This window comes from Myotis daubentonii, chromosome 3 (genome assembly GCF_963259705.1).
Source record: "Myotis daubentonii chromosome 3, mMyoDau2.1, whole genome shotgun sequence".
Lineage (NCBI taxonomy): Eukaryota > Metazoa > Chordata > Mammalia > Chiroptera > Vespertilionidae > Myotis > Myotis daubentonii.
Window position 1 is genome coordinate 60,534,069 of NC_081842.1, and position 22,285 is coordinate 60,556,353.

Consider the following 22,285-nt stretch of genomic DNA (forward strand, 5'->3'; position numbering starts at 1 on the left):
CCACTCTCTAGGAAATCTCTCACACCTCAGGAAGAACCCAAACACCTCTTCAATCTGCCTTCAAAGCTGATTCAATGGAAAGAGCATAAAAAGTTTATGGGAAAATAAAGCGATAAAGCTTTTCCTTTGTCTCTTACTGGCTCCTATTTATTTAATTTTTTTAACCACCAAAGACTAACTTTTAAGATCGGTAGAGATTCAAGATCCAATGTACTCATAAACTCAGTTGCAAAAAAATATTTTTCTTGCATTCATTTTTGATTATTCTTGAATTTACTTTTGAGTCTGCAAACTACAAGAAATATAAAAACTCAGCCTTCAGTAAGCTGGGGTCTATAGCCCCCTCCTCCCAGGTTTGCATTTAAATTCCAGGGAAGCTTGTATAATACCACAGTGTCATCTGTCTATGCTGATCATATGCTGAGATGCCTGGTCCACACAGTTTGCTGTCCACCTGTCACTTGTTCCTATCAGCATGGCCCCTTTGGTCCGGCTTTCTCTGTCTTAATTCTTTAGACAAAGGCAAATCACTCTGCTGCTGCCATGGTATGCTAGAGCCTGGGGACCTCCTCTGGAGGTTGCTGAGACTCATTCATCTGGATGGGTCAGCCATTTATTTGGGCTTGGTTTAGCTGGTGGTTCTCCGGGTCTCACCTGGAGTCATCCATGGATCTGCAGTCACCACGCAGCCTCATTCACATGGCTGGCAGTGCTGAGCTTTGCCTGAACCTCTCCCTCCGTGTGGTCTCTCATTCTCCAGGAGGCCCACCCAGCTTTGCATGGTGGTCTCAAGTAGCAAGAAATGGACAAATCCTAAGGCACAAGCACTTTTCCAGCCTCTGCTCGTGTCATGTTTGCTGTTAGCCAAAGTAGGATTCAAGGAGGTAAAAATAAAAATACTCCATCTCCTGATGGGAGGAGCAGCAAAGTCACATTGCAAAGGGGCATGCATACAAGGATGGGAGGGCACGGTGGGCATTTTTTTTGCAACCTATCACAGTGGTTTTATTCATTCACTCATTTAGTTGCCAATGTTTCAAAATTGGAGCTTCATATAAAAGTCTTCTCTGGGAAAATCACCTAGCCTACTTAACCCATTTATATTTCCTGCCTGGTCTGTTGCACTTGAGTTTGTAATAATAAAGCCTGGCTTACAAGATTTTTTTGTGTGAAATTAAATGAGGTAATGTCTGTGGGGAAATCTGGCAAGAGGACGCATTCGATATATGGTTTCTTCCTTCCTGAATATAAGTAGCCACGAAGTTGATACCTGACCATGGCTAACGAGAATAGCCAAGACGAAGGACAAGGAAGTCATGGAAAAAGTGACTGGAAAGTAATCCCTTAGTCTGTTTTCAAAGAAATAAAGGTATGAAGAAACAAGATTCTTAAAGAATTTATACAAATTTGAGGAATTGAGGGCGCAGTAGTAAACATCTGTTTGCTTTGCTTTGAAAGCTCTGAACAATTCACCCAGCTCATCCTTAGGAGGCACCTGCTGAGAGCTGTCTAGACCCGGTCCCTATGTGTAAATACCTGTGCCAGAGCATAATTCGTCTTCTCACTGGTCTCCAGAGAGTGACACTTCCCTATTCCTTCCTGTCCTGAGTCAGGACTGAGTAGAGAAGTCTCTGCCACACACAGCAGGCACTAACTACTTCAGTTCCTTTCCTAGAGAGCTTTAAATTCTCTGCCTTCAGGCACTGGCTGGGTGGCTCAGTTGGTTGGAGCATTGTCCTTACACCAAAGGTCATGGGCTCAATTTCTGGTCAGGGCACATACCCAGGTTGCGGGTTCAATCCCTGGTCAGGCTTGCGTGGGAGACAACCAATCGATGTCTCACTCTCACATCGATGTTTCTCTCTCTCTTCCCCCCTCTCTATAATAAACGTTTTTTAAAAAAATAGTCAAAGCCAAATCTGGGCCAAATCAAAAAATACAAATAAAAAATAAAAGTGTGTCTTTGTGTGAGGATTAAAAAAAAATTCTCTGCCTTTAGTAATGAGCCTTTTTTTAAAAAATGGAACAAATAATTAGTCAATCTTTACCTCAGGTGAAGAAGAGACAGGCCTCTGAAGACTCTTCCAGAAACAGCCCGGGGTCAGTAAACAAATGCAATTGTGTAAGCAGTTAGTGGAAAATAAGCTTGCTGGACTTTCCTCCTGCTTTACCAGTTAGGCAATTCTGTGGTCAGTTTGAGAGACCTGCTGACCAGTGAGTACCGCAAAGTGGTGGGAATAAGAACATTCAGCAAGTGGTTTAAAGAAGAAACAGGAGCATTTGGACTTCATACCCTCTCTGGGCTTGGGTTTTTTGAAATCACCAGGCCTGCAGCAGAAGGAAAATGGCTACACTGCAGGTAAGAAACTACCAGATAACTTTGCTGTGGCTCCTTCAGCCAGAACTTAAGGAAGCTTCAGAGAATTCCATAGTGTCAGAGTTAGAAAAGACTTAGGCCCTGGCCCCAGCTCCCGTCTTCAGAGGTTTCACTGTGGTGTCTGTGGACCTGGCTGGGGCTGGGAGCGATGAGGGGGATGAAGGAGAGATGATTTTTAAAAAGGAGAGTTGACGCTTTCATGGTTCATTTCAAATATTGTATTGGGAATCTGTAGATATCAAAAGGGCTCCCTCCCACCACAGACAGACACATGTCTTACTGTTTTTCCCCAGCTCCCCCACTTTCCAATACCTTCCTGGTACTGAAGCTTTCTGGACGGCCTCTAGCTGACCAATTACATTTGTTTAATACAGCGGTTCTCAACCTGTGGGTCGCGACCCTTTGAGAGTCGAACGACCCTTTCACAGTGCTCTCCTAAGACCACCGGAAAACACACATATAATTACATATTGTTTTTGTGATTAATCACTATGCTTTAATTATGTTCAATTTGTAACAGTGAAATTGGGGGTCACCACAACATGAGGAACTAGGAAGGTTGAGAACCACTGGTTTAATCTATTCAGTCATTTTGAGGCCCACAGACAGCCCTTGGCCAGTAGAAGTTCTAACACTTCCTCTAGGAAATCATTCCTTTTTATCATTTAATGTGCAATTGAATGTGTGGGTTATGTACAAAGGCACAGGACACACAGAGAGCCTGCCTGTTCTGGGGCCCAAGACTGTTTCAGCTAAATTCAAGCTGCTACAGGGACAGTCAAGTTGAGATGCCCCAAGAGGTGGTTGGAGGTATAGAGCTGGATCTCAGGGGAGTGGGTAAGGCTAGGAGAATAGATACGGGAAATCATCATATCAAAGGTGTAGTTGAAGTCTTGGAGGGGTGCATAAAAACTGTGTTTCTTAATGAAAATCCTGTGGGGGAGTTCAGCAGGGGTTGGAAATATCCTTACCATTTATAAATAAATTATATTTAAAATCCTCCCCTGCTGAAATTTCTAAGCAATTTATTATGCACAGAGCCAGCACACCAATGTAAATTGCATGCTGGTCTTTGTTCTTAGTTTCAAAGGCATTCATCCCAGCCTGCTGTCTAAAGGTTAGCTCTAGAGATCAGGAATCCAAACACAGAAAGCCAGATTGCGTCATTCTAATCAATAAGCCTTATATATTTAAAAAAAAATATTTCTCAGCTTTTATTTCTTCATTTTAATGGATATGTCAACACAAAGCCTCAGATGAAATCACATTTACATAAAAGCAAATCTAGGGGAAGAAAATTCAAAAGATAAAATAAAATTAAATTTAAAATAGACCATACCCTGTGTTCTTAAATTGCTTTGCTTCTATAAGTCTTGATTTCCTCTTTTCTAAAATGAAGAGCTCTTTGCTCTGGCCAGTGTCTCAGTAGTTAGAGTGCCGGCCCATGCACTGAAGGGTCACGGGTTCTATTCCCCATCAGGGGCACCTACCTGGGTTGCAGGTTCTATCCCTGGCCCTGGTCAGGGCCCCCGTGGAGGGCAACTGATCAATGTATCTCTCTCACCTCTCTCTCTATCTCTATCTCTATCTCTCTATCTCTATCTCTCTCCTCTTCCCTCCCTACTCTCTCTAAAAATCAATGGGAAAAATGTCCTTGGGCGAGGATTAACAAAATAATAATAATCTATACATATAAAAGGCTAATATGCAAAGTGTCCCCATGGGAGTTTGACTGGGAAACCGGGAGTTCTATCGTTCACTATGATGTGCGCTGACCACCAGGGAGTGGCGCAGAAAGAAGGCCCCGGCCAGCAGCCGGAAGGAAGGCCCTAGCTGGTAGCCAGAGGCCCTGATTAGTCCTGATCACCAGCCAGACATAGGGGCTCTACCCATACACTAATTTCGTGCACTGGGCCTCTAGTATAATAATAATAACATGAAGTGCTCTTTAACATGCAAACTTTGGGCCCCACCACCAAGTATTTTGATTCACTAGGTTGGGATCTGCTTTTAACAAACCTCTGGGGTGATTCTAATGATTAGCTAAAGACAGGTCCCACTGGTCTGCATAATTATTATTTCTGCTGTAACAAATTTCTATAAATGTAGTGGCTTCAAACTGCACATTTATTCTCTTATAGTTCCCAGGTCAGAACTCTGAAATCAGTGTAATTGGGCTAATGTCAAGGTGTTGGTAAGCCTGCTTCCTTTTAGAGACTCAAGGGGAGAATCTGTTTCTCTGCTTTTCCCAGATTCCCCAGGCTCCCTGCAGTCTGTGGCCTCTCACCATCTTCAAAGCACAGCACTCCAGTCTCTGTTTCCATCACACCACCTTTTCATTTTCTGCAGTAAAATCTCCCTCTACCTCCCTCTAGTAAGGACACTTGTGATTACATTTAGGGCACACCCAAAAAATCTAGGCTTATTCCACCATCTTAATCCTTAACTTAATCACAACTGCAGTATAAGATCTGCAAAAATCATATCTCTTCTGCTATTTGAGGTAACACCTACAAGTTCCAGGGATTAAGATATAAATATCTTTGAGGGTCATATTCAGCCTACCGCAATTATCTGCAGGTTCCCCTAACGACCTATAGTCTAAGTTCCCAACAGGCGAATTAGAAATACTGGACTCCTTAGAGAGTAAAAATGGTAGCTGTAGCTCCATCTCTACCCTGACGTGTGTGTCTCTCTCTCTCTGCTTCATGCCCAGTAAAAGGAAGGGAGGTGCACCATCTGCTTGTCCCATCAGGGTGTTACCAGATCAGAGTCAGTAGAAAACAACTCATAAAACCACTCTTGACAAATAAATCATATCCTGGGGACTAGGTGAGAATTAAAAAACTGTATAGTCAGGAGCTGTCAAAGAACTGATGGTACTGAAGTTACATGGAGCTCAGTAATTTGTTCTTTTATTTAGAAGAGATGCATATAATTCTCTTGGAAAGAAATGAAATCATACTTTTATGTTGAATAAAATTATTCAGAAATCTGGACTGAAGAAAACATATAAACACACTTGCTAAATGTTAGACTTTTTTGTATAAGATATATTTGCACATAGTCACTGAATCAGCTGGAGTTGAAGGCTTGGATTTTCATAGCAAATATAAGCAGAGTTGAGATTTGGTCCTTGATCTCAAAGCCCAGGGAAAGCAGCTGCAGGAAATGGCTTCCTTCATTCGGATACCTTCAGCAGTGAGGGACCTGGAATTTTAAAGCTCTAAAGAACTCACCTGGCACTTTTCTCTCAGAGGAGTAGGAAAACCAACTGATGTGATAGTGACTCAGCGGTTTCCGCCCTCCTCTTCAGTCGGTACACTACAGAAAAGATTGAGAAAGTGATTCAGAACTCACACCTCTCCAAATCACCAGCTAGCTGTCCTTGCTACTTTCTTTTCCTTTTTTTTTTAAAGCAATAGGAAGCAAATGCTTCAGAGCTCCATTTACTAAATCTCTCTTCCCTGGTTCTGAACATATATAACCGTGGATTCTGTTCTGAGGCCAGCAGTTGTGAAGAAGGGAGAAGACCCCGTGCTGGCCAGATAGATGGGCTGCATTCCCCCGCACTCACACCCTCTTGCCTTGCTTGCTGAGAGAAACAATGAGGCAGCTGAACAAAGTAAAGTCACTGTGACCCTCAGTGGCTTCAGGCACAGATTGGTCTAAATTCCATTTCACAGAATTTAGGGTCATTACCATTTCTCAGCAGCTCACATTCCATCCTGTTCAGGGTGAGCATGAGGTTCATTTAGAGAGAAGAAAATTGTGCTCAGTGGAGAGTCAGAATGCTGGATGGTCTCTGCTGTTTCCCCAAAGAAATCATTCCAAGCTGCATGCCGCTGCTGTTAACCAATCTGTATATAATAGAACTCAATGTTTTTAGTGCTGATAGATTTTCATATAAAAAAAATTGTGTCTGGAGGCAAAAAGAAGAATTTCACTTCCATTGCTTTCTAGGTCATAACATTTCACATTTGATGTTCCTTTCCAAATATAGACAGCTGCTGGCCTGCTCATCGCTCACACATGCAGGCGCGTTGCATCAAGCTCATCCTTCTCCGTGCTGCTGAGCGCTCTAGAGGACTGGCCCTCCACCCACTTACATCCTTCTTATCTTATATCTCTTAAAGGCATGTGCTCAGATGGTGGCATTTCCCTCCCTGAGCAAGGCTGCACTTTCATCCTGGGCTAAAATTAAGTACATTTATTAGGAACAGCTGGGGTGGGGGTGGGGAATGGCCATTTGTTTTGATGTTTAAGTTAGAAAAACAGGGGGTTCGAACCTCACTTTAACAGCGTACATATATTCTTAGGATAGGATCTAAGTGACAACTAAATCAAACAATAAATATCTATTGAGTACCTTCTATAAACCAGGCACAGGGCATATGGAGGTACATAAGAATGTTGTAGTCTCAGATTTCATGGGGCTTATGGACTGACCGAGGAGTCAGAAGTGAAGAAGAACTCATAGCTGTGTTAAGGGTTGTAGCAATGAGCTTCATGGGCTCCACAGGCGTTACTTCGTTGAGAAACCCCCTAACTTTATTTTCTCTGGGTATAAACAAATGACAATCAGAATAGACTCCATTTTGTGATGGCAGGCAGATTCTGGTTTTCTACTGAAAACCAGAGGGAGAGGGAGAAAGAGATAGAAATATCAATAATGAGAGAGAATCAGTGATTGGCTGCCTCCTGCATGCTCCTGTGGAATCGAGCCTACAACCACGGTGGAATGTGCCCTTGACTGGAATCAAACCTCAGACCCTTCAGTCCACGGGTTAACACTCTATCTACTGAGCCAAACTGGCTAGGGCTTCAAGCTTCATTTTTATAGATGAGTCAGATTATGTCATCTTCTATCTGCAGTAAGGCTAATTTGGAGAGCTTCCTCTCAAGAATATTGCTATCAGAATGGATCCATGCGCCTCTTTACAGTTGCTTGTTTCAGAGTATGAATGGGGAGTGGAACTCCCCGAACCCAAGGAGGTTGCCATCCAGGCCCAGCAATATTTTATTAATCTGGATGAGGTGATGCATGAGCCTTCTACCCTATTAGGGAACCCTTCATGGGACCAGAATTAAAGAACCTGTCCTTGGAGTAGGATAATTAAGAAAAAGCCCATGAATTTACTAAGTATAGCGAAGGGTGGAGAGTCTATGTCATCCAGCATTCTTCTTCCAACTCATTGGTAGTCTTTAAAATTCACACAGAACCTATTATCTTTCCTAAATGCTTCATATGTCAAGACATAGCAAAGACTTTATGTGTGGGAAATCATACACAAACACATGTTCATGTAGAAACTCTTACCTTTGTAGGCTGTCAGTGTTGTGAAATGCCCTTTAAATCCCATTAATGGTGGTCTTTGTGCTTTTGTCACATGCAGTACATTTCTGGATTCGGGAACGAATGTGCCTCAGAGGACCCCCGATGCCCTGGTGCCCTGCCAGAAGGACAGGTACGAGTAAATAGAATATTAGATTAGAAAGTTCTGGATTACAGGAATGAATGACCAGCTCTCAGGCCAAGCACCTCTACCCACTGTAGCTCTCATAATTCAGCCTGTGAAGTATCTAGAAGTTTTATAATCTTTCAGACAATTAGAATACAGAACAATGACAACACAAAGATTAAAGTTGGATGATAGCTATTTTATGGCAAAGCACTAAACTCAAAGTAAGAAGACTAACTGTAGGATTTTCATTAAGATTTCCTAGATCCAAGGCTAAGGGAGCTTTTTTTATAGTTCCCTTGAACAGCATCAGATATAACAATGATGACAAAATAATCAAAATTTTATGCACAAAGATGTTCACACTAGTGTTGGTTACAACAGTAAAAATATGGCAAACCATTTTTCAAAAAAAATTGAAGTATATTTTATGGCATAAGAAAATACTCATCATATAGTGTTTCTTCTTTTTAAAAGTCCCAATTATTACAGAACTATACATATCATAATATCCCCATTTTGGAGGATAAGAATGGAAGGAAATATACCAATCTGACTACATTGGATTATTTCTTGACTGTGACATAATAGGTTATATTTTATAAATTTTCTACAGTAGGCATGCGTTACTTTTCTAATAAAGGGAAAGTCACCTAAAAAATTATTACAAAAAGTATATATGGGTTGGGGGATGGTCATATGTAGTGCCCAGTGCATCTCCCATTCAGGATAGAATCCTCTCACAAGTTGCATGGTGGGAAGGTAGGATGCATTTCTGATTGAAGTGATGCTATTTATTGCCTTCTTTGTTTTAGAACAATCCTCAAGTTTGTCCCTACAATCTGTATGCTGAGCAGCTCTCGGGATCAGCTTTTACTTGTCCAAGGAGCACCAATAAGAGAAGGTATGAGGATTAAGTTTATTCTGACCTGCAGACTGTGGGAGCTATAACTGCTACTTAGTGTTGCCTCCTACGCCTGGGACACAGCCTCATAGGGCTGCCAAGATCCTCCTTCTCACAGACTGTGCTCAGGATCATAGGCCTTGCCTCCAGCTAGAATCAAGTGACCGGTGGATGAAGCTGAGAGAACAGCAGCACGGAGCCCGGAAACACACGTCCTCTTCCATTTACAAATTCTCACTTTTACTCAGAAGAAAATGTTCCCAATAGTCTGGCCTTCCCTAAGGATTGTCCAATTGAGTTTTGGATTTTGGTTTACTTGTTTGTTTTGTTTTTTATAATGATTACCTCAAAATTATAGAAGACTCAGCACAATATCTTCCTCGGCTGACTGTTCTTTGCATGAAAAGGTTGGATAATCCAAGCTCGAGTATTTGAAAGGTCATGTATTACAGCCCCTTGTGGTTTGAATTAATAAGGTTTCTACTCTTTGGAATTTGCCTTTGCTGGAAACCAACACATTCATTGGCACAAGGTGTCATATTCCATGTTTGCTCTAATCCTATAAACCAAGCCAATGAACTCACTCCCTTAACTCCTAAGGGACAGGTTAGATGCAGTAGTTGTGGTTTGTGGAGGCAGTAAGTATTTTGATTTAAACATGTAGTGTCTAAATGTAGGCATTTCAGGCTAGGGCGCCTGTGAGGAGGTCTGCCACTGGTATTGGAGATTTAGAGAAGCAGCAGGAGGTCTCGTATTGCTTAGTGGAAGGGACTGGGTGTATCTCCACGAAGTTCTCCTGAGAAGCAAATAAGACAGTGAGTACAGAAGCAGGATGGACCACACAAGAGATAGATGGTTCCCCTTAGTGGTTAATCATGCCCACTCTGGGGTCAGGCACCCTGGGTTTCGATCCTGGCTTCTTCTCTTTGCAGCTATGTGAACTTGGGCAAGTCATCTACTCTCTTAGAGCCTCAGGTTCCTCACTTGTCAAAAAGATAATAATAGTACCTATTTCATAGTTGTCATGAAGATTAAGGAAAGAAGGTATGTAAAGTGCTTAGCACATTGCCTGGCACATGATTGGTGCTCAATTAAACATTAATTATGATAATCATTATTGCCACCATGGCAGAGTTTCTTCCTCCAATACAGAGTATCTATCCCTAAGAGGCTATCAGAGAACTGAGTGCGAGATATGGCAGGTACTAGGCTACTATGTCAATATCAAATGGCTTCTCTCTCAATAGATATGTGCCCGGGGGAGGAAGAAATAGTTTCCCATACTTGTGAAAAATCAGGGGTTAATTCTATTGTGAGTTAATCATCTCTCTCTGTGCAAGCCCAATAATCAAGGTAAGGTAAACATAGATAATTCCTGTCCAATCCAGTGTATAACAACTTGACCTCCATGACTATGTTCTTGACTTTATGTCCCATTCACTAATGGGACACCTGGATTCTGGATTCTGCTGCCTGCCCCCATTATTCAGCAATATCTTCAGCCAGCAGGAGCTAAGCTCTGATCCAGGAGGCTGAAAATGAGCGGTTGGCATTTCATTAAGAAGCTGGCACCATTCCCTGAATCAGAATTAAATCTCTGTCCTGGGCAATGTATTGCTGCTTGGGGATTTTTATAAACTCAGCTAAAAAACAAGGGATCCTAGGCACGGCTCACCCATCTGTTTAGAACTCTTTAAAGATAGCCACACGAATTTTGTGAAAATGATCAAAATCCCCAATGGGAAGATGGAACCAATCCCATCCATAGGTGAGTAAGCCTAGCATTCTTATAGTCACCACGTGTTTAAGTCACAGAGTGCAGTGCAGAGCCCCTACAAAACTTATCGACCAAGGATTAATTTTTATAATATTAATTAACTGACTCCTTAAGTCATGAGAAAGTAAGAGTCAGGACAGGGAATGTGGAAAATTTGGACCATCATAAAAATCCAGCTGATTAGGAGTTGACATACAATTCAACATGAATCTAATAATTGAGCACCTACTCTGCACCAGGCACTCTAGGTACATAAACTCTGAATCCTCACAACAATCCTAGGAGATAAGGATGAGAAACACAAGGTCGAGAAAATGTTTTAACTTGCCCATGATTACACAGTTGGTTCTAGATACACTCACACTCTCAACTCCATAGACTACTAGAAGCTGGAGAAGCTTCGTTTTTCCATGCCCTAAAAGTCTAAGGTCTGGGGGTCACATCATCTAGAGCTGGAGAAATCAAATGGAAACTGAATAAATCTAGCCTTTTAATCCAATGGCTCAGTGTGCAGTCAGGCCAACTCCACCCCCACCCCCCACCCCCACCCCAACCCCCGCTCTGAAATAGACTGTCCTAGGGCGTGAAGGACCAGGGCCTGTTCAGGCTCCTCTGGTCTTCCATTGTCAGAAGTAGTATTCCTCTTCCTTTTGTACTCTGTCAGGGTACTGGCCTCTGAAAGGACTTTGTTCCATTTTAGTGAGTTTCAGTGTCCCTCTCCGCTTCTGGAGGGCTGTCCTCTAGGTGTCCTTCCAAGTTTCTTCATCAGGGCCTTCTTTTCCTCCTCAAGCCTGAGATCTGGGTCCTGACAGGAAGATCTTTGGCTCAGGCCTTGACATATACAGATAGTAAATCTGGAAGGAAGGAAGGAAGGAAGGAAGGAAGGAAGGAAGGAAGGAAGGAAGGAAGGAAGGAAGGAAGGGAGGGAAGAAAGTACCATAGGTGTACTATAAGAAAATAAGAACAGATAGTCTTACAATTTTGGAATACAGAAGTGTTAATTTCCTAAACTTCTTATAAATTAATATTAAAAAGACAAATAACCCAATAGAAAAATTATAAAGGACTTTTACAAGAAATTCATAGAAAAATTACAAAGATTCAATAAACATACAGATTTTCAATCTTACTCATAATAAAAGAAATACAAAATGAAAATGAAATTTTTTAACCTGAAAGGGCAAAATTATTCATAATAACCTATATTTGTCAAGATGTGGGTGATTAGACACTTTCACATATTTTTGTTGTGAGAATAAAGTGTTACAATGGCTTGGCAATTTTGTTCATATATGCATTAGACATATCCGAGAGGATATACAAGAAAATTGTGGAGCTCTGATGCCTCTGAGGATTGGCTCTGAAGGAGAAAGCCATTTACCTTTCAGGACTTTTTAAATTATTTGAATTATTTTTCCCACTGACATGTATTGCTTTTTATAATTTTAAAGAATACAATTTATTTACATATCAAAAATAAAGAAACCACCCATATCTTCCAATCTACAAAGGATTCATTATCCTCACCTTCCAGAGCAAGGACTGGTATTTAATGACATATATAAACTAATGTTTTTCTATGGATTTTCCTGCACAGATGTCCTTCAAGGTATTTTCTTTTCCTTTACAGTTGTCATTGGGAAAGACAATTCTTCATTTTTGGTCCGTATGGGAATAACTGAGGACCAGAGCTTTAATATGAAGAGTACGGGTAGAGTAGAAAGGTGAGAGGAGGCCAGGGTAATGGGCAGCAGTGGCTATTAAGGAGTGATGCTGTGTCATTGTTTTCACATTAAACTGCATAGATCATTGTTCACCTACGCATCTTCCTGAGAGTACTTCCTGAGCCAGCCTGTATATCATAACATCTCCCTAAGACATGTGTCCTTGTTTCCTCCCAGTTGGCTGTATAGGATTCTACCTTCAGTTTCTCACAAGCCCTTTGAATCCACTGACCAAGGCCATGTCACTAACAACTGGGATGAAGTTGATCCTGATCCTAACCAGGTAACCAGGTTCTGTGAATTGGAACTTGCCATGTATCCAAAGCCTTGAATATAAATATTTAAGTCACTCCTGGGTCTTTGAGAAATTAGACAGTGTTTTTTAAAATAAACATTAAGCTGTATCTTTTGTTTTACTCAAACTTGGGTAGGAATTTTGGATTTGATTGATTGTGTGAGTGTGTGTGTGTGTGTGTGTGTGTGTGTGTGTGTGTTAGCTTGTGTTTTTCTAGCCTAATGGTGACTAGGTAGGCACAGAAGTGGTTCAAACTCGGCAGGAGTACCAAGGTGAGTTGGCTGAACGGAAATTATACAGGCTAGTGAAAATATCTTCATGTCCATAGATTACTTGTTGGTTTGTTTTACTATAAACTTACCACAAAATACAAAAAACATATTCAACACTCACATAGCTGAAAGAAAGGCCTCTGGCGTAGGGATGAGAGACTTGTCTGAGCTGGAGTCTGTAAGTTTATTGTGGTGACAGGTTGCTGTCACATTCTCTGCAGACCTAGGGGATTCCATTTCTTGCTAAGCTTCCTTCTTTTGTTTGACCAGAGGGCTTTTCTTCTGGGCATCAGTATTTACTCTGCTTTCAGTAATGAGACAGACCCAATGCTACAATGGACTGAGCTCTATTTTTCTTTTTACCTTCTGAGAGCCCCAGTGTATCCCCTTTGACCCTGAGCTTAGGTACATGTCACTGATAACAGCCATATAGTGCAGGAAGAAAAACAGGCCTGAGTTTGCATCCCTGTTGCTCTACGACCCGCTGTGTCTTTGAGCCATGGCATTTTACCCGTAAATTGGCATGATAAGCTGCTGTGCAGTGCTCTTGTGAAGATTATGTAAGAGAACAGGTGTGAACGTGCTGCAAACAGTGCCTGGCACACAGGAAGGAGGTGAGAACCTTGATTCCGATACAGCCATTCGACATATTCACTTAAAGGCAGCGGGAGTACATATAATTGCAGAAATTGTATTCAGGTAAATTTGTTTTTTCGTTTCCTATTATTTTTTATTCTGAGGTCCTGTCTGCCAAAATGGCAAAAAACAATTTCATCTCTGTCTTGGCTGGGAATTGCTGGTCTTAAAAGATGCCAAAGTAGGAGTGGGGGTTGGGCCTTGCTGGTTGGTCCTTCTCACTGGGTAGTGTTGGGACACCCACTGTTCTGCTGCTATCTTGCCAGGTGTAGGCATGGAGTCATCTGCAAGGCCACGCTGGTACTGGATATGCCTCACAGCCATTCCCTCCTTCTGGGAGTTCCCAGGTCACAGATTCGAGAACCCCCCTCCCACCAGTCAGTATCCAAAGTCCACACAGAACAAGAAGCCTCTCTCTCTCCTTCCCCATTTCCCTCTGCTTTCCAAAGCCCAAGAAAAATCTGCTGCCTCCCCTTGATTTACCAAAACATTATGTCTGTACCTACAAATCCCTCCCCCCGAAATGCTTAGTTTTTTTTTTGTAGACCCAGAATAATTCATAGTCACTTTTGGTTTCCTCCTCTGCTCCATCTCTTCTCTAGTTATGGAAATCTCAGAGAATTAAGTCCTGAATGATACTCCCCTCCAGCAAGGGCAGAAAAGGGATTCAAAGTAGGGGGAAATATGAGTTAACAACTTCAAATATTATCCACCTCACAACCATCCTGAAACCAGGATATTTTGTCTAAACTTCCACTTGTGTGGAATGTAATGCAGACATCCTTCTCAGTTGACCACTGGCCTGTATATTGTGTATTGGCCTTTGAGCATATTGGAACAAGTCAGGCCCTGCTCCAACCTCTAACCCCACAGACACGGTCCCCTGCCAAGACAAAAGATTGGGCTTGCAGCTCCTGCCCCTTCCCCTTCTGCTGGTCAGGGCCCTTGTGTGGGGGACAATTTGTACAACCAACCTGGGGACTCTGTCTTCACTTCATCCTTGAGCCTCACCTGGGTTCCTAATCCAATAGTATCTTACCACCTTCTCTCCCACACTCTGGGGTAAGAAATGCATCTGGCATACCATCCTCACTTAATATATATATATATATACATATATATATATATATATATATATATATATATATATATATGTGTGTGTGTGTGTGTGTGTGTGTGTGTATGTATATATATATATACACTAGGGGCCCGGTGCACGAAATTCGTGCACTGGGTGTGTGTGTGTTGGGGGGAGTGTCCCTCAGCCCAGCCTGCCCCCTCTCACATACTGGGAGCCCTCAGGCGTTGACCCCCATCACCCTCCAATCGCAGGATTGGCCCCTTGCCCAGGCCTGACGCCTCTGGCCTAGGCGTCCGGCCCGGGCAGCGGAGACCCGCAGCTGCAGCGGCCCCGCGATCGTGGGCTTCGCTTTAGGCCCAGGCAAGGGGCCCCTAGCTCCCGGGACTGCCAGCTTCGACCGTGCCCAGCTCCCATCGCTGGCTCCACCCCTACTTCCTGCTATCACTGGCCAGGGCGGCAAAGGCACCTGATTCTCCGATCATGGCTGGGGGGCAGGGCAAAGGCGTCCCCAGGGCCGCCTTTGCCCTGCCCCCCAGCTCTTAGCTCCCCCCTGGGTTTCCGATCACTGTCAGTGGCAGGGGGCTTCTTCCTGCTTTCCCTTTCGCCTCCCTGAATTGTGCCTACATATGCAAATTAACCGCCATACTGTTGGCAGTTAACTGCCAATCTTAGTTGGCAGTTAACTGCCAATCTTAGTTGACAGTTAACTGCCAATCTTGGCAGTTAATTTGCATATAGCCCTGATTAGCCAATGAAAAGGGTATCGTCGTACGCCAATTACCATTTTTCTCTTTTATTAGTGTTGATATATATATATATTAGAGGCCCAGTGCACAAAAATTTGTGCACATTGTGGGGGGGGGGGGAGTCCCTCAGCCCGGCCTGTGCCCTCTCGCAGTCTGGGACCCCTCGGGAGATAATGACCTGCTGGCAGAGGGCAGGCCCAATCCCTAGGTGCAGCCCCTGGTCAGGCTCAGAGCAGGGCCGATTGGGGAGTTGGGGCGCCGACCCCTGTCACACTCAAGGCAGGGTCGATGGGGAGGTTGCCGCGCCACTCCCTGTCACGCACAGAGCAGGGCCCAGCAGGGGGTTGGGGCGCCACCCTCTATCACCCACAGAGCAGGGCCGATCAGGGGGTTGGGGCACTGCCACTGTCACACTCAGGGCAGGGCCGATGGGGAGGTTATGGCTCTACCCCATCACACACAGAGCAGGGCCAATGGGGGGGGGGGATTGGGGCACTGCACCCTGTCACACACAGAGCAGGGACGATCAGGGGATTGGGGCGCCACACCCTATCACACGGAGCCGCAGGGTGATCAGGAGGTTGGGGAGCTCCCCCCTATCAGGCACAGAGCAGGGCTGATCAGGGGGTTGGGGCACCTTCCCCTATAATGAAAAGAGCAGGGCGGATAGGGAGGTTGTGGCCCCGCACCCTGTCACACACAGAGCTGCAGGGTGATCAGGGGGTTTGGGCGCTGCCCCCTGTCACACTGATCCCGGTTCCGGGAGGCATATTACCCTTTTACTATATAGGATAGAGGCCTGGTGTATGGGTGGGGGCCGGCTGGTTTGCCCTGAAGGGTGTCCTGATCAGGGTGGGGGTGCCTGGCCAGCCTGGGCGAGGGGATGATGGCTGTTTGCAGCTGGTCACACACCCTTCAGTGTGGGGATCCCCACTGGAGTGCCTGGCCAGCCTGGGTGAGGGGATGATGGCTGTTTGCAGCTGGTCACACACACTTCAGGGTGGGGGTTCCCACTGGGGTGCCTGGCCAGTCTGGGTGAGGGGCTGAGGGCTGTCTTCAGGCTGGCGGGTGACTGAAGCTCCCAACTGCTCCTTTTTTTCTTTTTTTAATTCTGGGCCAGCTTTAGCTCTGGCTCCAGGCTCTTAGGCCTCCGCTGCTGAAAGCAGGTATCTGGTTTGTTTGGGTTCTATAGTCGAAACACTGTATCAACTCCAGCTCTGAGATCCCGGCGGGCTGAAAGCAGGTTTCTGGGGTTTTGTTTAACTTCTATATTTGTAACTATGTTTCAAACTGCAAGCTCAGAGGCCGGCAAGGCAGGCAGGGAACGTTGGTTTCCTCCGTCACTGAAGCAAGCAAGCCTCATGTTAGCTTCAAGCTGCCAGGTTGCCTGCCGCCATCTTGGCTGGCAGTTAATTTGCATATCTTGCTGATTAGCCAATGGGAAGGGTAGCGGACATACGCTAATTACCATGTTTCTTTTTTATTAGATAGGATATATGCCTAATATGCTAAGTGTCTGACCATTCGACTGTTCACCAGTCCCTATGATATGCACTGACCACCAGGGGGCAGACGCTCCAACTGGAAAGTTAGCTTGCTGCTGGGGTCCAGCAGATTGGGACTGGGCAAGACAGGCTGGACATGCCCTGGAGCCAACCTCCTTCAGTCCCTCCCCGGCCTCTAAAATATTTCTTCTAATTAATTTCCTTTCAATGTGCATGGATTCATGCACCGGGCCTCTAGTTTACCATATTCATTTAACCATTTACTTCTTCCCTCATCTCACAAACCACTCTAGACAAAGTTGCTGTTCATTCTCTGAGAATTAGCCTGACTCCTCAATGGGTTGCATCTCCAATTCTCTATTAGAGTTACAATGGCCACATTTGTTTGCTTTCAGTTAATAAATAAACCCAACTGCTTAATAAAGTGGCAAATAGAAAATAGAAAGAATGGATAAATGTACTTTGGTAGAATTCCTGGTTGGATAAAATAAATTAAGCATTTATTATATACTAGTTTTGGAAGGTTGAGAGGGTATTTGGACCACACTACAGTTTTTTTCTTTTTTTTTCTTCCTTCAGGCAGCATAGAGAACCCCCAATTAGGTTTCTGATAGTTCCCTCAAGTAGAGGCAAATCGCATGTTCTACAAAGGAACAGGGTGGTTGTAAATGAGCAAGTAAGACAAAAATTAAGTATAAACAAAATTATCACTGATAAAAAGCCCATAAAGTGTAGGATACATGGTTTCGTGTTTTCCACCCTGTCTTGCCCAGTCCCAATCTGCTGGACCCCAGCAGCAAGCTAACCTACCAGTTGGAGCGTCTGCCCCCTGGTGGTCAGTGCATATCATAGTGACTGGTTAGGCACTTACCATATTATATGTATACTAGAGGCCCGGTGCACGAAATTTGTGCACTGGGGGGTGGGGTTCCCTCAGCCCAGCCTACCCCTCTCACAGTCCGGGAGTCCTCAGTGGATGTCCTACTGATGGCCACAGTCTGGCAGCAGAGGCTCGGAGCAGGCGTCCCGTGTGTGTGTGTGTGTGTGTGTGTGTGTGTGTGTGTGTGTGTGTGTCTGTCTGCCTGATAGGGCCTGCCCCCAGCTGCGCCACGTAGGCTCGAAGCAGTTGCCGTGTGTGTGTGTGTGTGTGTGTGTGTGTGTGTGTGTGTCTGCTGGGGGCCTGCTCCAGCCACACCATGGAGGCTTGGAGCAGGAGCCCCTCTGTGTTGATCTCTCAGGCTCCTGGCTCCCACTGCATGTTGTACTCTCCCTTGAGCTATGGCCAGAATGGGGGTGCTGCTTGCAAGCCGGGCTTTCCCGCTCCCAGGTCTCCATGGCAACCAGGGAGCAGGCCCAGCTTGGAGCTGCCCATAGGCCAGGCTTGCTCTCCTGCTCCCGGATCACCCATGGCGACCGGGGAGCAGGCCCAGCTTGGGGCTGCCCTCAGGCCAGGCTTTCCTGCTCCCGTTTCAGGGCCAGCTTGGGGCTACCCACAGGCCAGGCTTGCTTTCCTGCTCCCGGATCCTCATGGCGACCGGGGAGAAGGCGCAGCTGGGAGCTGCCTGCAGGCCAGGCTTGCTTTCTTGCTCCCAGATCAGGCCCAGCTGGGGGGTGCCTACAGGCCGCAATTTTCTACTTACTGATGGACGGATCACCACAGCGACCCAGGGCCCAGTGGCACTTTCCTGCTCTCCAATAGTCATAGGGTCCCAGCTGGGGGCGGGGCTTAGCAGTGCGGGGCTTAGGTGGCACGGGGGTCCCGGCTGGGGGCTCAGGTGGCGCACAGGGGTCCTGGCTGGGGGGCGGGGGGGCTTATGCCCCGCTGCCCAGGGCTGCACATGGGGCCAGGATGGCAGCTCGCTCTGTCCTGCTCTGCCTGTAGTATAGGATAGAGGCCTGGTGCACAGGTTGGGGCCAGCTGGTTTGCTCTGAAGGGTGTCCCAGATCAGGGTGGGGGTACCGCTTGGGTGCCTGGCCAGCCTGGATGATGGGCTGATGGCTGTTTGCAGCTGGTCACACCCCCCTCAGGGTGGGGGTCCCCACTGGGGTGCCTGGCCAGTCTGGATGAGGGCCTGAGAGCCGTTTTCAGGCTGGAGGGCAACTTAAGCTCCCAGCCTCTCCTTTTTTTCTTTTCTTTTTTTATTCTAGGATTTATTTACCTTCTATAGCTGTCACTGGAGCTGAGAGCTGGCTCCAGCTCTGAGGGCTGAAAGCAGATTCTGGGTCTGTTTGGCTTCTATAATTGAAACTCTGTTGCCAACACAGCAGCTCTAAGCTCTGAGGCCAAAGCTGGCTGAAAGCAGGTCTCTGGAGCTTGTTTAGCTTCTATAATTGCAACATAGTTTCTTAGAGTGCAGCTCAGAGGCTGGCAGTGGCAGGCTGGGAACATTGGCTTCCTCTGTCACTGGAGCAAGCAAGCCTCCTGTTCGCTTCAGCTGCGTGGCTGCCGGCTGCCATCTTGGTTGGCAGTTAATTTGCATATCCTGCTGATTAGCCAATGGGAAGGGTGTTGGGGTTATGGTCAATTTGCATGTTTCTCTTTTATTAGATAGGAGATATATATATATACATATACATATTAAATGAGGATGGTATGCCAGATGCATTTCTTACCCCAGAGTGTGGGAGAGAAGGTGGTAAGATACTATTGGATTAGGAACCCAGGTGAGACTCAAGGATGAAGTGAAGACAGAGTCCCCAGGTTGGTTGTACAAATTGTGGTAATTCTTCTGTGCACTAAATTTGAGAACCATTGAGCTAGATTAAAGGAAGGATTACAGGAAAAGTCCGTAAGATGTTTGAGTATTCAAACCATGGCCCCTTAAGATAACTATTTAAAATGAGTGGTTATTTAATAACTAGGGGTCAAGTGGGGAGTTTCAGTGTCCCTGCCTGCTCATGTCATCCACACCAGTCACGTAAGCCTCTATCACCTTAATACAACGGTTCTCAACCTGTGGGTCGTGACCCCTTTGGTGGTCGAATGACCCTTTCACAGAGGTCGCCTAAGACCATCCTGCATATCAGATAATTACATTACAATTCATAACAGTTGCAACATTACAGTTATGAAGTAGCAACGAAAATAATTTTATGGTTGGGTCACAACACGAGGAACTGTATTTAAAGGGCCAGAAGGTTGAGAACCACTGCCTTAATATGTCTTCTTAGATTTGATCATGGCTTATGTGGGCAACAGTGTAGCCCACTTATTTTATATTTTATTTAGGGTAGGGGGGTGAGATTTTAAACCTAGCCTTTAAGGAAAGTGTGACTCTACTGTGAGTGTGATATGTAATACGTGCAGTATTATCCTTTTATTATATATCTTTATTTCTATGACTACTATTGTCACATTTTATTTAACATAAATATATCCTTTTATAATGATTATTTGGGGGGATACAGATAGCTTCTCAATGGAAGCTAACCTTGTCCTGATAGATTTTTTTTGGTTTTGTCTTATTATAAAGATAATAGACACTTCTAAAAACTCAAATGATGTTAAATTAACAAAATAGGAAATGGAAGTCTCCCACCATAGGTGAGAGTCAAGAATGCCATTTGGGCATGTTAGTTCATTATTTCATAAATTGTTAACGTAAATTGAGAGGGAAATTTGAGGCAACTGCATTAAAAAGCATGAGCTAATATGGAGGTATCAAAATAGCTGTATCAAAGGTTTCTGCTTACTTTCTAGTAGGTTCTCAGTACATATTTATTTCCTCCCTGCTACCCAATGTGCCCCATTTAAACCTTTCTTTGCATTTCTCCTTGAACGTGTTACCTTTCCCCATTTCGAATTCCTTCAAATACTTTCTATATGGTGGCCACCAAATGAATTTCTTCTCCAATATTCCCCCTGCTCATTTTTGTCCTGTGCCCACATACTTTGGGATGGATGTTCCCCAGAACTCAACAGTGCCTCTGTCAACACCAGCCCCATCCAGGTAGCAGTTCATCATCTCCCTCCTCTGTGATTCACGTCACCCGCCATCCCGCATCCCTTGCCATGGTGCACACACCCTGGCTGTTCTTGCTACATTAATGCTTTTGTCTTTTCATTTACACCTTCTTGACAAGTTAATATCTCTTTCCAATTTGGTGCTTCATTAATAACCACAGCAATTTGCATTCATCACTTTTCCTCCTCATAACCTCTTCTAAATATATATTCCAGACTCTCACCAAGAAAGTCTGAGAAAATTATAGTTAGGTACCTATCTGACAACCCTTCCAGCTGAAGTCTGTATGGTAGGTATGTCTTCACCTGTCACAGATCAAAGCAAGTGATTCATCAGCTCCACCAAGTTCCCATCTTAGTCATCTCTGGGTATTTAAAGATCTGAGAATTACCTAATGTTTTCTCCATGAGAACATCATGGGATATGCTATCATCACTGTTATCTTTTTGATACCCTGCTCGGAAAACTGGGGACTATACCCACAAAACATTCGTTTTCTTTTAGTGTTTATTTAATGAATTATTTAAGAATTAATGTAAACTCTTTTTGAGTATATTTAGATTTAGCCTGTGGACAGAAGTTCAATCCACTAATAAATTAGATAAGAAATATACCTAATTGTGTTCATCATTCACCTTCCTCTAATTTCTGGAACCTCATCATTTAGCAAACAAATCTGCATCCAATTTTAATGATTTTACAGATTTCAATTAGCATTCTTGAATCAGTATTCTTCTTGAAAGTCAGAGTCCTTTAAAGTTTATCTTTTTTTATTACTACATCCCCAACCTCTTGATGGTTGGAAAGTCAGACTCTTGACCCAATTAAGCCTCAGCTGAGGAAACTACCTTTTAGTTCTCAGTATAATTTGAACTAAGTGATAAACACCTCAATGCTAATTAAAGACTACATCATAAAGTTACCTTCCAGGACATGCAAATTATAACAAATGTTTCAAACACTTGTCTAATTTGTCAGACTGTTCAGGTCTCACAATCCTAAAAGCCTCTTTCCTCCAAAACTTCTTGGGTTTCCACCTCTTTAAGTTTTTAACCCTTTGTAATTCATCCTGCCCTGACTAGTCTATTGAAACTATTTACACTTCTTTAAACAACATTAATGCACCCCCCATCATTAATATATGTTTTTATTTAAGACTTATATAAAAGTGTCAATGCCCAATAATCCCACCAGTGCAGAGTTAACAACTTCTAATGCTTTGGTTTCTTTCCAGTCTTGTTCTTTGTACATAAATGTAAATAAATGAGATCCAGGATCCCATGCAGCCGGAGACCAAAAACAATTGAAAATAACTTCAAACTTCACTTGTTTCTCCTGAAAAAAAAATCAAGAAGACCCACTATATGTCCCACAACATAACTTTTTAAAATCTCCTTTCCCCAGTTTTTCCCAGACTCCAGCTCTCTCACACTCTGAGATCTATGCCTTCATTATCTTCACAGACCTGCAGGATCCAGCATATGCCTTCTTTTAATGCAGAATGACTAGAATTTGTTGATGATATTCCCTGATAGCTTGGA

At 44.1% G+C, this 22,285-nt stretch overlaps 1 protein-coding gene across 1 annotated transcript in view; it reads left to right on the forward strand.

Annotated features, from left to right (window-relative positions):
• Nucleotides 1–2,125: 2,125 nt before the first annotated feature.
• The window catches only part of HGD (homogentisate 1,2-dioxygenase), a 48,443-nt gene continuing 28,283 nt past the window's right edge, over nucleotides 2,126–22,285 (forward strand). The window contains exons 1-4 of the mRNA XM_059687724.1: nucleotides 2,126–2,359; nucleotides 7,774–7,845; nucleotides 8,655–8,743; nucleotides 12,422–12,527. Of these exons, the coding sequence (XP_059543707.1) occupies nucleotides 2,345–2,359; nucleotides 7,774–7,845; nucleotides 8,655–8,743; nucleotides 12,422–12,527 (282 nt within the window). The 5' untranslated portion in view covers nucleotides 2,126–2,344. The remainder of the gene's footprint in view (nucleotides 2,360–7,773; nucleotides 7,846–8,654; nucleotides 8,744–12,421; nucleotides 12,528–22,285) is intronic.